Source organism: Cygnus olor, chromosome 14 (assembly GCF_009769625.2).
Source record: "Cygnus olor isolate bCygOlo1 chromosome 14, bCygOlo1.pri.v2, whole genome shotgun sequence".
NCBI lineage: Eukaryota > Metazoa > Chordata > Aves > Anseriformes > Anatidae > Cygnus > Cygnus olor.
The window spans coordinates 1,635,763-1,653,214 of record NC_049182.1 but is presented as its reverse complement, the minus strand read 5'-3'; the positions used below and the strand labels follow the sequence as shown (position 1 = coordinate 1,653,214).

Sequence of the window (17,452 nt, the reverse complement as noted above, 5' to 3'; positions counted from 1 at the left end):
AAGACAGATTAGCAGAGCTGCAGCGACACAGAAAGTCAGGGACCCAGGAGGAAGCACCAAGGCCAAGGAAGAGCCACCCGCCCTCCTGGGGCACCAAAGAGCCACCGCACAGACCCCAACGCTGCCCACAGCACCCTGCGCTTTGCCATGCTTCATCTCAAACCCTCTGACGGCCACCAACAAAAGAAAGGGGAGGGAAGAGCATTGCTCTTAATGGGGAATTGCCTCAGAGAGAAAGAGCCACGCTACCGGGCTACAAAGCAAAGTAAATATTAGCACGAGCCCCAGCTCCATGCAGCTGGGGGAGGTTAACGGGGGAAAACCCACCACTGTGTGCTTTATCGCCCACTGCTCCCCCTCCTCCTCATCTTTTATTTTATTTTAAGCTCTGCAGCACGGAATTCAGCTGGCCCGGCTCTGCATTTCCCCTGACTCCCTGATCCTTTTTCCTTCGCTGCTGCCATAAGCAGCGTGGTTTTGTTTGCTCACGCTCCCAGGAGCGCTGGGCGGGCAGGCAGGACGAGGAACCCTCTGGCTTCGCCATCTGTGACCGCACAGTTTTCCACTGCTTCTCTGCTGTTGCTGTTCCTGCCTCCCCCACAAGCACTTCGCCTCTCCTTCTGTCTCCTCCCTCCCCCACAGGGGGACGAAGCCGATCACCTGTACAGAAAGCCCGGCTTGGAAACAAACACAGTCAATGCCCAACGAAACCAGGCAGAGGTGGCCCACCACGTGCACAGAAGTACCAAAGAACTACACGGGTTCTGCAGCCAACGTCACTCCAACGCACTGCTCAAAAAGCCCCAAACAACAACAACCGCCAACCAAAAAACCCCCAGCAAACAACAGAAAGCCGTCAAACAGAAGGCAAAGGCTAACACAGAACGCAGCCGTGGTGCTGCAGGCTGCCACCCCTGCAGGCAGGAGGGCAGGCACCACCAGGCTCGCTGCCGTGCCACCGCGGCTCAGGCTGCTCTCAGCTCACGTTTGTTTCACCAGGAACCAAATTCGTTCCCGGGGCTTCACCGGGACAGTTTCGGGGGATGCCCCAGCCACAATCACCCCGCAGAAGGACCTTAACCACCCGCAGACAGGGAAAGACGGGGATGGAAGACGTGTCTGTCCCTTGCTCGGCTCAAGTTCTTCCGTCTGTCCACCAAACCCAGCCTCGATGTCCCAGCCCCGGAGCGTGAGGCTGCAGAGCACGTCCCGAGGAGAGCCCCGGCTGGCTGGCGGACTTTAAATTAATTCAAGAGGAAAGCAGAAGCGACCTAATAAGCGATGTGCATCTCCCCGGGTCTGCAACGAGATTCCCAAACAAATCAGGAACCTTTCAACTGCACCTCCAGTCAAAGCCTCCTTTATCTCTTGGTTTCGTAAAATAAGCTGTTTAAATCACAAGAACCACTTGTAAACAGCCGAAGCAGCTCCTGTGCCTGACACGCAAACCTTCTGGCTTCCCGCTTCGTTTGTTACCGGCTTTCAGGCGGTTTTAGCCCAGCTCTCTCCCTCGGGACTCCCTGGACAGCCACCGCCGGGCTGCGGGCGGCCTCCCGCGGGCGGTGCTGCGCCATCCCGGCAGGATCGATGCGCTCGCTAACTACGCGGAAACGGCAATCGTTTAAAGGCTTCCTGTGGGAGAGAACGTGTCAGTTGAGGTTTCGAGGTGGCCAAGCGTTCAGGCAAACGCTAAGTGAATTGAGAAGGGCTCCGTAGGCCCAGGAACCTCCAAGTCGTGCCGCTCAGCTCCCAGCACACGACGCTACGGGCTGACAGCTCCGCGGGGACTGAGCCCAGCCGCAGGAAGGGCAACACGGGCAAGTGTCTGCTGGGAAAGGGACCGGAGACTTCTTTCCCCCCCCCCCCCCCCCTTCCTAAGGGGACTGTCTCAAGGCACAGGCAGCCACTGTGCAGCTCGGCAGGCTCCTCGGCGCACCCAGCTCATTCCCTCGGCTCCCGCTCCCCGCTCTGCCCCGAGCGGCACCACGGCGAGCAGCCCGCTCCGGGGCAAATCACCCGGTTCGACTGCTACGCTCTGCTGCTTTTTCTTCCAGACAACAAACAGCAGCAGAGCCCAGCACAGAGCAGAAGCCTGCGACGCCGTTTTGGAAAGGAGGCCCACGCTGCCTGCCGACGGCTCTGCTGGCGCTGAGCGCCCGCGGCTCGCAGGAAGGTTTCCAGGCAACAGGCAGCGCCGCTCCAGCTCCTAGAGCAGGCTCCTGCAAGGCACGGCAGCACCGAAAACTCGGTCACGCTTCGGCCGGAGAGAGCCCAAATGCGTCTGCACAGGCCGTCTTTGCCTCTTCTTTTCGGTGTTTGGTTGCTGCTGTTGTGGGACAGGGGTGCGCTTACCCCAACGGGCTCCCCGGCTCGCCAAGTCACCACACCAGCGAGCCAGACTTCGGGGAATGGGTTTTGGTCCGTGACCTTGAAACGCACGGCCTCCTTTTATTCCTGGAGGCAGCGACAACAAGGCGGACCAAGCCCAAGATGCCGCCGATCCCAAAGCCAAGCCCCGTTTGCTCTGCCCGCAGCCCGGCTGTCGCTCAGGCTCCAGAGGCACCGTGCTGCTGCTGCTGCGTGAGGGCAAACGGCAGCAGCGACTGCGAAGTAACAGGGCCGAGGGAAAGAAAACGGAGAAGGTTCTCTCCGTTTGTTCTTCCCATCCAACCCACGAAGCACACGAGCTCGGCAGCCTTGGGGACGCGAGCAGTTTCCCTGTGCAGAGCTGTGTGGTGCGCCCGCCTGGTGCGGAGCGGAGCCCAGCCGCCCCAGCAGCGCCCGCCACCCCCTCCTGCAGCAGCGGGACGGGCCCGCCGGCCCCTTCGGGCAGCTCCTGCTCGCCCAGCCCCGCTCCAGGACAGCCCGACACGGCTCACCTGCTAATAAACCTGCAAGGTCACGCTCAGAACTGAATTCCTGCCAGCAGATGCAGCCAGCCTGCAAGGCTCGGCGTACGCAATCGATCCAGAACACGAACGCCGCAATAACGAGGGCAGCAGTGAGGCAGCAGCGTGAATTTTTGTTTTGATGTGTTGTGAAACAAGCCGAGATTCCAGCGGGGCTTTCTCTGCCCGTCTGTTTGCTGAGGGCCAGGCCAGCCGTGTGCTCACCTCCCCAGCGCGCAGCAGGGGCAGGAGGCCAGGGCAGAAGCAGGCAGGTTGCGTGGCGCAAGGGTTACGTGGCACAGCCGCGAGGGCTCAGCCCAGCAGGAGCCGAGCAGCGGCACAGCCCTGCCCTGCCCGCTCACACCGGGCTCCACAGCACCCGATGAGATCCAGATCCTCCATCTCACAGCCAGGAGAGTCGCTCTCCCGCTTCTGACCGGGCGGCAGAGCCCATCCTGGGGCTGCAGACAACCGAGGGGCAGCCGAGCTTCCTGAAGCCCACGCGGTCGTTTTGCAGCGTGGCGATTAAGGGCTCGTGCTGGCTCTGAGCGCAGATTCCCACCGCGAACAGCCGCCGCAGCCCTGAACGCTGCTTCCAGTCACCAGTGGATCCCGTGACGGGAGCTACCAGGGCTTTACCCGGAGCCGCGGGCAGCTGGCCAGCAGCCACACCCCTGGAACACAATGCCTTCTGCCCCCTCGCCGCAAGGGAGGCGAGAGGAGGCAGCGGAGAAACCAGCAGAGAGACCCGTTTCTAGGAGTCTCAATCCACGTCCCCGCAAGGTGTCAGAGCAGTAATCACGTATAAACCAGGCTCCCCTGGAAGAGGCACTGATCAAAGAAACACAAGAAGGGGCGCAGCCTGCGGCAACCGCCGCCATGCCAACAGCTCTTCAGAAATATAAAAATAAATCCGATCACGGTTTTCCTGCTTCACCTCCAACTTAGCACCGGTTTCACTTTGCACCGTTGCATTTTTCAGCGACCGCTCCCAGGAACAGTGGCTCTCCTGCTGCCCACACAATCCACGGGGGACGTCACCGGCTCCGGGCCCAGCCGCTCGCTCGGCACGCCGTCCTCCTGGAGAAGCTGACTGCTCGTGGAGGTGCCGCCCTCGCTCTCCTTGCTTTCATGCCAGGAGCAGACTGGAACTTGGGCATAAAAAACCATTCTGACAGCGGCTGTTCAAATAATAAAGTCCTTTTTTTTTTTTTTTTTTTAAATAAGGCAATTGGGAAGCGTCACCTCTCAAATAGCCCCAAGGAGAAGTGTCCTTTGGCGGCCACGCGCTCGTGTTTGCTGCCTGAGGCAGCCCCCAGAGCTCTGACCTCCTGACGGGAGCAGGTGAAGGCACACGTGTAAGCCAAAGTGTAAGCGAACACCACAATCACAAACGGTGATAAAACTATTTATTTTTTTAAAGCAAGAATTCGGCACGAAGGAGTTGTAAATCCTAGCCCCTGCCACAGCAGGCTCTGTACGAGCAGCTCGTGAACAGCTCCGGAAAACCGAGAGTGAAAACTAAAACCTCCAGCGTTTGTCAGCTAAAACACCAACTGAGTGCAACTCCTGGCTCTCGCCCCGAGGAACGAAGTAACCCGGCACCTTCCTGTGCCTGTGGTGCCTTTTCCCATGTCTGGAGCCCAACAAAACATGAGTGAGACAGATAAATGGCTGACATTTTCCAGGGCAAAGCAGCTCAGGCCTTTTCCTTTTTGCTAAATAAAAAGGGCTGATGCTGAGCGACGGGCTTCAGCCCAAAGGCAGCCGGGAGCTCCCACATGCTCCCCCCGGTGCCCCCGCAGGTCCTATCCCCTCCGATTTATGATCGAATCGGAAGACAAAGACAAAGCAGCGCTAGCAGACAGCTCGCAGCCCCCCTCGGCTCAGCAAGAGGAAGAGCAGGGAAGCTCCAAGCCCCCCGCTCTGCGGCCGCAGGGTGTCGGGCAGGGCTGCTGCCGGCAGGACACGGCAGCCGGTGCCCAGCACAGCTGGGGGCTTCTGGGGGGGCTCGGAGCAACGCTCACCCCTTTGCTTCCCAGCCCACGATCCACCAGCACAGCAGTGCATGAAACAGGAGGATTCATCCAAATACCAGCGGGGTTTGTAGGATGCTGCTCCCTTGTCTCCCGAGTGGAAATGCCTGGAGCCAGGACGTTACCGAGCCCTGATGCGGGGAGTCTCGGTTACAGCCGAGCACAGGACGGCCTGACCGAGCTCCGGCTGTTTGTTACACCCGGGTGGAGCAGGCTGGCCTCACCACCGCGGGCAGCCGAGCAGCCGCTGGCACAGCCTGGCCCCGCTGGGAGCGGAGCTGCCCCCAGAGCTGCTGCAGAACCCAGCCGGGACAGCTCTGCCTCCGGCCCCACGCGTGCCGGGTGCCCCGGCAGGACCCCACAGCAGGGCTAGCCGTGCGATGCCCGAGGGGCCTCCCCAAACACACCTCAGTGCAAGACTCCTCACGGGGCGCTGGGGTTTTACCCACACGCCACAAGTGAACCGAGTCACCGAGCAGCCGAGCGCTTGCCTCGAGACCTCTGGGCAAACAGCGTCGGAAGCCAACCCCAGCGCCTCCGTCCCAGCAGGCGCTCCCTGGGGCTCGGCCCAGTTTCGGGAGCAGTGCAGAGAAACCTGGCGAGCCACCCCTTCCGCATGATCCCAGCCCAGCCCCGAATGCTCTCTCAACAGAAGGCGCCTGCCACCAGCGAACAGACAGCAGCAAGCGCAGGCCCAGCAGCACGGACCCGGGTTTTCACCAAGGAATTGTTTCTTTGGCCAAGCTCAGCAGCTGAGGGGTAGTAACACCGCATCTGAACGCTTGAAAAGCGCCTTTACGGGGTTAGCGGCGTCCAAAATAGATCACACATTTAAATACCATCTTCCTTGCACGTGCAGCAAGCGTGACCTGGGGGTGCCCGTGGTGCTGAAGACGAAAGGGAGCACACCTGCAGCTGGGCTCATCAGCAGAGACCTCGGCACCTCTTCGGCTAACTCGCTGCACACCACGGCCGCCAGTCTCAGGCAGATTTGCCGAGAGCAAGCACCTGACTCGAGTCTGACAGCTCTCAGGCACGTGCTTAAGATCAGCTGAGATTCCAGATCCCCTTTGTGGAGCACTTTGTAACGAGCCAGAGAAATGGGGGGGAAGAAAAACTGGGAGAGAACTTCAGATGGGGAGTTTATGCTGATTTATTATGCTGATTTACCACGTGTCTTACAACCGCAGCCTGCTGTGGCTGAGCTGCTCTGCTACCTTCCACTCCAGTCCACCCTGCTGGCCAGACGGGACGCTCTTCGGACGGTGTGGGCAGCTCTGCCTTCGCTGGGTCTGTGCAGGGAGGGCAATAGTGTTTTCCTCGCTGCGGCAGCCACAAAGAATCGTAAGCCGTGACACCGTGATGCCTGACGCTCCATCGGTGGCAGGGAAACCCCCAGGGACCTTCACATCCTGCTCCTTCCCAACGCCCTGCACACCGCAGCACACCCACACCTGCAGGCAGCGTAGGAGCTCCCAGCCCGCAGTGCGGTCCCCCAGTGGAAACCTCACGCTGAGGAAAACAATCGCCAGCCCCCCTTCAAACCGCTCCGCTAAGAATGCCAAGAATTTTCCCAGACACTCGAGCCTTTATTCGTGTTCCTCCCAGCTGCGCTCCAGGCGGGCAAAAACCTCACTGGAGAGCCCAGATACGGAGCCACCACCAAGACGCGCCCCATAAAACGACGGCCACTCGACAGCACAGAGACAGGAGACTCAGAAGCTGAGGCTCTCCCCTCAGGGCTAACTCAAGGTCACCCTGCCCGAAGCGATGCGTTTCTTGCAAGCTTTTGGTCCCGTTCTCAGGAGAGACGCACGAGCCCTGAGAGCAGGGAGGGCAGCGTGAGCAGCAGTACTCGGCATCCTGGGGAAAACAAAACAAGCGAACACCACCACACACACCCCGGAGCAGCGTCGGTGTTTCAAAGAGCCCCGTATGTCCTGGGCTGGCCTCAGGGCAGAACAGGCACTGCTGTGCATGGAGAAACGCAGCGTGCTGAACACGCCGTGCTCACCTACCCACGTGCAGGCAGTGAGGAATCCAAAGCAGAAAGCAAAATTCCTTCTAAGGAAAGCGCTCCTCGGGCAAGCTCCTCGACTCCTCTCCTGTACCCAAGCTCCTGGTGCCAGAACGGAGCCTCGATTTCCACGGCACGCCTCGTCCCGATGGCGGCAGCCAGCCAGGTAATGGTGCTTCAGCGCCTGAGAGCAGCCAGCCCGGCTGCAGGCACTGCCTTCGGCCTCGCCTCGGCAGCCTGCCTTCCTCCCAAAAGTGAAGCAGAAGTCCCCCCCGCAGCTACAGAGCCACGCGACTTGGCGCTGGCTTAACACACCAGCTCTGATTCCAGAGCTAGGTTTGAAGGCAGCGTACAGCTCCTCGTTTTCCCTTCCACAACAACACCCGAGATGACAGCCACAGCCTGTGAAGGCAACATCAGTGGTAATTCTCTGCAAACAAACTGACTGCTTCTGGCTGAAATTCCTCTCTCGAGTTTTTTCTACCAAAATTCCACACGTTTCCTTCCCATAGCCTGTTTTTTAACCATTTCCCTAAAACATCTGTGAAGTAATTTACTGGGAGGGCTTTCTTAATTAAGGAAGGATTAAACCTGCATTTTGCCCTGTCGCAGAAGCCCTGGGTGAGGGCTCACAAAGGAGCCAAACATGCTTTGCGGGCATTACGCACACGGTGGTTTGCAAACATGAACACAGCCTCTGAGAATGAGGAAAGCTGGTTGAAGCCGAGACTATGGAACGAAAAATGAGAGACATTTCCTCTAGAATGACCTCAAAGGGTGAGAAAGTTCAGCTTTTCAGCAGCCTGAGAATTCCAGCCCCCCCCGAGCCATTCAAAGCCAAGCGGAGTCCAGAACACAAACCCAGCTTTGCCTCCGGCCTGTTTACACAGGACCCCAAATGCAGACAAACAGGAACACATCACGCTGCCCCAGCTCCTTTCTTTTTGAAGTTACCCATTCACAGTGTGCTCAGGCTTCTGATTTCATGGAACTTCACAATCAGCCAGGTCTGACAGAAGACTAATCCCACCCCCTTATCCACCTGGAGACTTCCCCATGCTCACCAGAGGTGCTCCCAGCTCGTGGTCATTTCCTTGTGACCGCGAGGAAGAGGAGCAGACGCCTTTCCTGGTTCCACCCGGGGAAACGCGAACACATGTGGGACGAAGCCAAGAGGGAAACTGAGCACCTGCCCCTACGAAGTGCCATGGAAAAGGTTTGGGGCCATTTTAGGGGGGTGTTAACACGGAGGAAAGGGTCCGGATCCCCACCGTGTAATTGCCCAGCTGCTGAGCAAGCCATGCTGGATATCAGCCACCGTGATGATTTGTTTTAGTTACCACTGAAAATAAACATGCCTAATTCCCACATACATCTCCAGAACTTATTGCCCGATTACAAAAAAAAAAGAAACGCTATTCTTTATATTTTTAGACAAGGGAATAGGGACATTCGAATGGGAACCCAGGAGCTGGGGTCACCACTGTCTCCTTTTCCCCCCCCGTTTGCCTTATGCTACCACCCTACTGCAGCTCCCAAGCAGCGCTCCCAGCCGCTGGACAAGTCTCTTTCGGGACACCGCCTGGAAGACAGCAGGAAGAGAAGTTTTACATCCCACGGGCACGCAGCTCCGAGCTAAACCACAGCCACCACGTTAACGAGCCGCCTGCTGGGTAGCCGAACACCGCAGCCTCCAGGAAGCTTCCAGGTGCGTTAGCACAGAACACCTTTCATCTGAAGACTCGAGGCCATGGAAAAAGAAAAGAAAAGAAAACCTTTACCTGAAAAACGTACATGGCAAAAGATAGGCTGAAGGGGCTATTCAGTCTCTGCGAAACCACAGCATAACCCGTGTTCCCCAACAGGAGCTGGAACACCTTTGCCGCAGAGGCAGGGGAAGGAGAGCGCCCCTGCACAGCGCAGCCTGCCCGAAAGCCGCGGGATGTGTCCCGGCCCCGGCTGCAGCAGGAACCGACTGGCACGCTCCCCGCCTCCCGAGGACTCCGGAGACGTTCCCCGCGTCGTTTCCTCGCACTCGTAACGCGGAGGTGGCACAGGCTGGGGGCAGCACCTCAGGCAGCAGCCAGGGAGGACGGCAGCAGCCCCGAAGCCCCAGCAGGGATCCAGCACTGGCGCTCTCGCCTCGCGGCTCCCCGCTGCGCTCCGGTTTTGGGGCTGCGCGAGGCACAGAGAGCAAGAGCTGGGTGCTGGCCCTGAGGCAGGGTGCTCCATGGGAACCTCTCTCGAGCTGTTTGACATCTCAGGAATTTCGCGTGTGTGGGAGACGGACGCTTCTTGGCTTCACAAAGGAATCCGCACATCTAAGCAAAGCGGTGCCTCCAAACCCCTGACCCCACGGGCCCCGGCCAGCCGCAGGCCGAGGGCGATGACCAGGGAGGTACCTGAGGAGCCCTCCCAGGCACAACCCGCCCCCAGCCCCCCGAAATCCCCCCGTCACACCGCTCCGGGGGGTGCCGACTCCCCGCCTGGCTCCACTTTGGCACCCAAACGCCACGTGCCGGAGGCGAGGCCGCTTGCACCGGGGGAGAGGCTCCAGAAGGAAAGCGCGACCGAGGAGGAGCAGCCCTGGACTTTGGGATCATTTTTCTCACTTGGGCTGCTCTGGGACTTTTACGTTCCCTGAATATTTGAGTCTCCCTCCGGCACTTTTACGATCCCTGAATATTTGAGCGCCGAGCTTCAGGTACGAACCTCGGAGCGCGCTGCAGCCGCAGGTACGTGGCAGAAGTGAAGAACAGGCAGGCTGGGCGTCAGCTCATCACAACAAGTTCGGGACGGGACAGGACAGGGTTATTTCTGAGGACCGCAACTGACCCGAAACCAGCAGGGCAGCTTCTCCCATCCACAGCCTGGAAGGTGCCGAGGACAGGTGCTGGTAACCGAAGCTAATCTCGTGAGCACACCCCCACCCTGCACGGGCGGGGTGGAAGCGCCCTGCACTTCTCCCTCAGCCCCGTGGCCTCCCGAATTCCACCGCTTCGTTGCACAACCCGGGAGAAGCCACATCAGCATCACGCCATTTCTTCCCCTCCCAGCCTCCAAGCCAAAGCAGCACGGGAAGGAGCGGAGCACGGCAGCCGCTCCTGCGGACGGACAAACACCGAGAGCACCGGGCGCCGCCTCTGGTGCCTCGAGCGGAGCGGGGACAGCGGGGGCACTCGGAGACGGGGCTGCGTCCCTCCCCGCAGCTGGCGACAGCGCTGGCATTCTCCTACAGAAGATAATATTTAGGCAGCTTGCGGCCTTCCAGCAGCGCTGGGGACTGGCTGACAGCTGCCACCACAGCACTGACGACGAGTCCTGACGCTGTGCCGGCCTCCTGAAAGAGTTATTCTTCGGGCTTTCGTTTGTTTTGCCGACGCAGAGGGCACACGCGGCCCCAGCATTTGCCAGCTCACGTCCCTCCACCCACTGCCTCGGCGCTCGCTGCGATTACGAGCGGTTCAGAGCAGCTCCGCAGCTCCCACGCAGAACAACATGTTGCATCTCCTCTGCAAGAGGAAGGGATGCTCCGGATTCACCAACAGCACCACAGCGGGGAGGGAAAGACTATAAAAATCTTCTTCTGGGCAACATTTGTTCCCAGCACATAGCCTCAAAATAAGCGTTCAGCTGCAGCGGACTGTGGTTGAGCCAATTGGGCCTGCGGTCGCAGCAGTCAGGGCTGGCTTCCTGCAGAAGCACAGGCGAGCCTCCCAGGGAGGGACCGCAGGCATTGGAGAGGCAACCACCACTTCGCCTGCTCCAATGGAAGCCCGTTTCCCCATCCCGCCTTCCCAAAAAAGCTCACACTGCAGGCAGAAGAGCCGGCCAGGGCACGGAGGGAGAGGGCTGCTCCCGCTGGGCTCGCTTCCTGGCGCACGTCAGCAGCTCAGGGAAAAATCTGTCGCTTCTGTTCAGCGCTGCATGGGGGAGCACCTGGATTTCTCCCAGGGAAAACCCTTCATAGAGCTAAAGGTAAAATAACTGGGGGGAAAAAAAATAAACAAACGTACACAGGAAATGTAACTCTGGAACTTCCAAATGGTGCCAGTGGCTGGGCAAAAAGCAAGGAGGGGGGAATGCCCAAATCCGTGCAAACCCCAATTTCCACTGGAACTGAGTCACAGAAGCGTTTCCCTCAAGAGCTTGATTAAAAAAAGATGTACGCCTATGTTTAGGGCCAGCAGCCACAAGGCTTCTGGCAACCACCCTGCCATGGCCACAGCACACAGAGCTGTCCTCAGGCCGCTCCTCACACCCGTCCTTCACGTACCGCTGACCCCTCGCGCACCGGAGGGGTGTAAGCCTTGCAGTCAGCAAGAGAAAACAGGAGCTTACAGGAAACAGCAGCAGCAGCAATGCATGAAGTTTACCACAACTCGGGCAGCTCAGAGCTGCCCCTCCCTCCACAAAGTCAGGGCAGGACACGAGGCAGGGCTGTAAATCGGCTTCTCCAGCAGGTAACGCTCACCTGTAGCTGCCAAACAGTCCCCGAGCTGCTCGACAGCTTGCTGCAAGAAACAAATCTCATTGTCCTTCCGGTGAGGAAGACGTTACTCATCTTCCCTCTGTGCAAAGCAGTGGTTTTTCTGACAAGATCTACTATGAATTAACGCTTCTCGGTAAAGCGGCCAATAAAAGCCAAGCGACTGACAGCTAACGTGAAGGAACCTCGGGGCGGCAGGAACGCACCCGCCCTGTGACCACAGCTCGCCCCCGGCTGCGTGCGCGCATCCCGGGCCCTCTTCACCGGGCATCAACGGTCACAAAGCCCTCGTCCGTGCACAAAATCACAGCACGCACACCAATCAGCCGTGACATCTTCAAAACGCACGGCATCACGTTAAACTTATCTCAGCCCAACGTGGAGGCTGAGGCCACCTGCTCCTCCTCACGTCCCTGCGTCTGAGAGCACGCGGCTGCGCCTCCCAGCCGGACGTTTCATCCAGGCCATTACGGGACCGGTTCAGGGCAGCGACGGGCTTTACTTGAAAACAGAAACCAACAGATTTGGGGGGCTGCAAAAGCTTCACAAAAGCAAAACCATCTCACAGTCTGGGTCTCACATCTCATCCCATTTATTCTCCTATGCACCTTCAGTTGCTTCTCCCTCACTTCTTCAGTGCTCCTGCCGTTCCCTGATGTATCTCACGTGCTTTTTGGCTTCCACTCGCCCAGGGTGGCTGGGCTGTTACCCACTCAACGTACCGACTTCCTTGCTAATCCTGCCGGCGTCCGCTCCAGCAGCCACACGTGCTAGCTCAGTTCCGTCCAGAAGAGGCAACGGAGAAGGTCTGAGCTTGACGATAAATAAAGCGTTTCGTAACTGACCCAAACTCTCATACACATAGCCCAGATTACATGAAGTCAGTACTTTCTGTTTGAAGCGGGCTGTTAGTGAGTCGGAGTGTGATGAGAAGGACTGCAAGGAAGACAATCAGGTACGTAGAACCGACGCCTGCAGACCGAGCCCCGACCACGGCAATGGTGAGTCACGTTCTTGGGGCAGACCAGCAGAAAACTTCAGCCTCCAGGGGCCGAAGCTGCTCTCTCTCACAAGCAGGACATTCACAAAAACAAAGGCTGTCCTGAGCACCGCTGGTGTGATTCTGCTGCCTCTGAGGCAACTTTCTACAGGCGAGCTTCCTTTCATTTGCTTTTGTTGGTCATTTCCAACAGCAGCACTTCAAGGGAACTTTATTGTGCTGGAGACAGAGGCATTCTGGAGGACGGCACAAGGGCAGTGTGCATCTGGGGAGTTTTCAAAACACATTACCCAAACCTAAGGGTCACTACATTCCAGGATGTCAGTGTCAGCTGGACGCTTAAAATAGCTTCACCAATCTGAATAGCCTGAATTATTGGACACCAAAAACCTCCTTTGGAGGCTTTTTCAACATTATTTCCCACTGCAGATACAAACAGCTGGTAAAAATAAATGAATTTATCATCAGTTCTTGGCAGTAGCAAACCATTCCCATTCAGGCTTTACGCTCAGGAAACAGAGGCACAGCGCCATGAAGTGACACCAAGAAAGCTGTAAGCCCTACAGAACGAACAGCTCGGAACACCTTCATCCCGAGGCTTCCGTGAGTCTGCTGGGGGAGCGGCAGCAGGGCCGAGATGTGCACAGAGGATGAAGGAAAGAGAGCAGCTGGGACAGCCCTCTGCCCTACATCAAATGGGAACAAGATGCTGCTCTCCCTGCTTCTGCTAGGTCCAGGGTTCCGGGCAGAAGGGCAAACGAGGCCAAAGGCAGAGATCAGCAGGGAGGTGCTCAGCGGGCAGATCCCTATAAACCCACCCTAGCTCCCCGCACAAAGTAAGCGGATTTTCTCCTAATGGAGCCGGGCACTGAATTCATGCTGGAGTGCAGCCATTTCACTTTGGTGCTCAGATGGGAGCCAAGCATCTTCGGGAACTTTTAGTTAAAACAGAAAGAAGTGACAGAGCATTGACGTAAGCACACCAAGCAGTGCAGTACCCACACCAAAGAATCCGCGATTAAATTCAATTTTCTCCCAGGCTCGGCAACGTTTAGGCTCCGGTAGCACCTCAGAAAAGCCGAGCAGGCACCAGCTGGCACAGCAAGCTCGCAGCAGCAGCGGTTACACGCGACACAGACGCGGAAAGGGCTGCACCAGAGGGCACGGTTACGGTGCCTCCACGCTCTGCCGTGAGTTCACCTCCATCCCCCCGCCCGGGGGCTGGCAGCGGAGGCTTTCCCAGACCCGCGCCCACAACCAACTTTCCGCTCCGCCAGTTTTCAGTCGCTTACAGCCCTGCAAATCCATCCTCGAGCCGGAAACTTTAGGGCCGGGACTCAGCGAAACGAAGCGGGGCTCGGAGAAGCTCGGCAAGGAGCAGCTCACCGACAGAGCGGCGGCGGCGGCGACCTGCCCGCGCCCGGGACCCGGAGCCAGCGGTGCCGCAGCGCCGCGGGGACACCGAGAGCCGGGCTGCTGCCGGCCCGCCACAAGGAGCCGCGGCACCGGCGAGCCCAAACCCCGGCGGAGGGCGGCCGGGGCCGGGCGGGATCCCCACGGCGGCCCCGCTCCCGGCGGCCCCGCTCCCGGCGGCCCCGCTCCCGGCTGCCCGGCCCCGGCGCGCAGCCCCCGGCCTCCCCCCGTTCCCCCCCCCAGCGCCGTGTGGCGGCCCCCGGCCCCTCGCGGCCCGGCTCACCGAGAAGCGCTCCAGCTCGGTGGCGGCCATGGCCGGGGCTGCGGCGGCTGTGCCCGCCGCGGGTGGCTGCGGCGGAATGGCTCCAATATGGCCACCGCCGGGCACGCCCCGCCGCCGGCCGGGGCGGGACGGGGCGGGACGGGGCCGGGGGGAGCCGGGGGGAAGCCGCCGCCGCCGCCGCCGCGGCCCCCTCACGGCCCCCGCTCGGCCGCGGCCCCCAGCGGGCGCCGCGGGGCGGAGCGCGGCCGGGCCTGGGGGCTCTGCCCTGGGGCTGGGGCAGGCCCGGCGGGGCCCCGAGCCTCCGCCGGGGCCGGGACCGGGGCGAGAGCGCGGCTGAGGGCTCGGGGCCGGCCTGCAGCGCTTCCCTGAGGGGAAGGGGCCGAGACAGCGGCCCCCGGCACCAGGGAGCAGCCGAGGGAAGGGCCCTGCGGGATGCAGGTGATGGGCACGGGTGTGACACGCACAGATGTAACACACGCGGGTGTAACACACAGGTGTGCGCTGCCCAGGCTCAAGGCACGCCCAAGCCTTCCAGAAGGCCGCAAGATGCCGCCACACCACAGCCCCGAGGGAAGGGGTCACCCACTGGAGCAATGGCAAAGCCGCAGTCCTGGTGCAGCTTTGGGCCAGGAGGCTGGGAGCTCGTTGCCGTTACGCTGCCTGCTGGTTACAGGAAGGTAAAGTCAAACAAGAGCACCGACAGACTTCCTTCATCGTTCCTTCCAGCAGGAAGCACAAAGCCAGTCCCAGAACCTTCACCTTTGTAAGCCACGGAGCCATTAGTATTTCACAAGCCGTTAGCACAGAGCAGCGTTTTTCTTGCTTTCTGGTGCCCTCTGCTGCAGTGTACCTACCAAGGAACAGCTGATCGGCGCCACATGTTCGCTGTCACCCAGCTGGTCACTACACCAGGCCTTCACCCATCTGCTCTCCTGGTTTTGCCCTAGGCTTTCCCTACTCTTTCCACCAGCTTAGCCCCGGTGCCCTTGCCAGAGCGTACCCCTGGGGGGAACAGGAGGCTCTGCGGCACTGAAGGAAGCAGCAGTGAAGGGATGTAACCGCCTCCCAGGGACCCGACAAGGGAGAGCTCACCTGCACAGCTCTGGCCGCAGGATTCCTCCTCGTCTATTCAGGTGCTCCCAGATCACCTGCAGCAGGAGTTCCAGCATCCTGCACAAAGGCCACAAATACAGCCGTTACTTGATTATGATATAGTTAAACCTTCAAGCACCAGCCCAATTATTAGGGAACAGTGAGTAACCTTGCTTAAGGCCCTTTTCCCATTTATTTTCAAAAGGTTTGCCAGATTCCAATGTTTTTGGCAAGAGAAGGCAAAGGAAAGACAACCAATATCCCAGTTCCTTTACATTCATCATCCACAAAAACACAGTCCTTGGAGTGCCCTAAAGCAGGACAGAAGCATTCAAAGGCAACCAAACCTCAGCAAACAAATTAAAACAGAACTTATGCTTCATTATAATACTCTATGACCCGCACTCCATATTAACTTCCATCTTCTCCCTTACCAGCTATTTACAATCTTTCCAAAGGTCTCTTGCTCCCACCACAATATAAATAAATGAGACTGTGCTGCCCTAGCAGGCACTGAGTTGCGGCGTTACAGCAGGTGTGCAAGATCATGTTATTTCTCTACATCTTCCCAAGGCTCCTTAGCATCCACCTAAATCATGCTGCAGGAGCTCTGGGAAGCGCTGTTCAGCCCAGAAGGGGGCTGTGCTTATGCGGGAAGAATAAAACAGGATATGAAAATTAGATGCACATAACTGAAGGGAGAGGGCAAGGGTCATCAAACGCAAGCGCTTAGAGGCATAGGAGATTAGGAAGAGGCTGTATTCTCCCTTGAAGCAATTTCAAAGCATTTCTGAGGAGGTGTTATCCAAGTGATCTGCTTTCTGAAATATGATAAATCTAGTGCAGTTAGAAATGTTGGTTTTTTGTCCTTCCTGAGCAGAATGCCTACATCCGAATCAATTCTACTAATCCATACCCTTGTTCTAGTTAAAGACAGGTTGCAAAAATGCTGTACTTCTCTAAAGAGGGCACTGCTGAACACCAGATGCCAGAATTCAAGGCATAAAGGAAATTCCAAGACCTTGCAACAGATCAAGGGACAACACTGCTGCTGCTTGGCTCTCAGACTCAGCTGTGATGCTGACGCCTACAGTGGCAGTCCTCCCTGCCTTGTCTGTTAGCAAGCCACCAGCAGGGAGCAGATCTCTGTCACAGGCAGGCACGGTGTAAAAGCTTAGAGTTATTTTCAAACACCTTGTTATTCCAAAAAATAATTTCAAAAGTTCCAGGTGCGTAAAAAACGGTCTCAAGAGAATTGTTTTTGGTGGCTCCTTTAACTGCTAGGACATCCGTTGTTATGCAAATTGTTCCTAATGACTCAGGAATTAAACGCATATTGCAGTGGAGCTGGATGCTCCTGCAAGGATTCTAAACTCAGTGGAATATTTGTACCTGTTAAATGCACCGTGAATTGTCTACAGGCAGAGTGAAGAACCCAGGCAGAGCATACAACAGACTGGAGAGGCGTGAATGTGTCCATCCCACCTCTGTCCCGGGGAGAGGGAAGGAAAATGCCCCTCCCTGCACGACCGCTGGTATGGCAGCACAGTTCTGGCGGTGGGGAGATCAGTAGGTGCTGCTTCACGTTGTGACCTGGGTACAGACAACGAAAGTGGAGTTAAATAAGTGCTATCACAAACCTTTTTACTTCACATGCAGCCTCGCTGAGTGACTGATCATCCTCCTGTCACATGAATACTGTAGCAAGTCCAAGGCCTTCTGAAGATGGCTGTGTCCTTCAGGGCTGAGGAAATTCCTTGATCTTCAGATCCAGGTGGTGCAGATAAACAAACTCTTTCACATTTCTCAACACAGGCCAGAGGAAGTAGCTTTTTGGTAACTATTTGTCTCTTGAATTACATCCTCCTGGGTAATTTTAGAAATGAAATGGTTTCACAGTTACTCTTTTAGCAGCACAACCACCAAGAACTTCATTAAACGTTCATTGGTTATACCGACAATGTATGGGACTTACAAAGATTTTCTATAAAAGTACTATCTTTCTCAGCTGAAGTAAAGTCGACAGGAGCTGTAGGTCCATTTCCCCGGAAGTGGCTGGAAATGGACCCAAATTTCCCTGCTTCCTAATGCTGAAGGGCAGTATTACCACACTGAACCTCGTGCCAGGTTTGCATTACCCTGTCAGAATCCCATCAAGTTCACAGGCACCACCTGAAAAACAGGGGATGTTTGGGATGGGTCCTTTCAACATCTGTGTGGAACAAGCAGTATTT

General features: G+C 57.7%; 1 protein-coding gene across 3 annotated transcripts in view; it reads right to left on the bottom strand.

The window, feature by feature from the left end:
* Positions 1-14,250, bottom strand: part of SEPTIN8 (septin 8) — a 38,267-nt gene extending 24,017 nt beyond the window's left edge. For all 3 annotated transcript variants that reach the window (XM_040573953.1, XM_040573954.1, XM_040573955.1), the window contains exon 1: positions 14,127-14,250. In XM_040573953.1, the coding sequence (XP_040429887.1) occupies positions 14,127-14,156 (30 nt within the window). In that variant the 5' untranslated portion in view covers positions 14,157-14,250. The remainder of the gene's footprint in view (positions 1-14,126) is intronic.
* Positions 14,251-17,452: the final 3,202 nt, after the last annotated feature.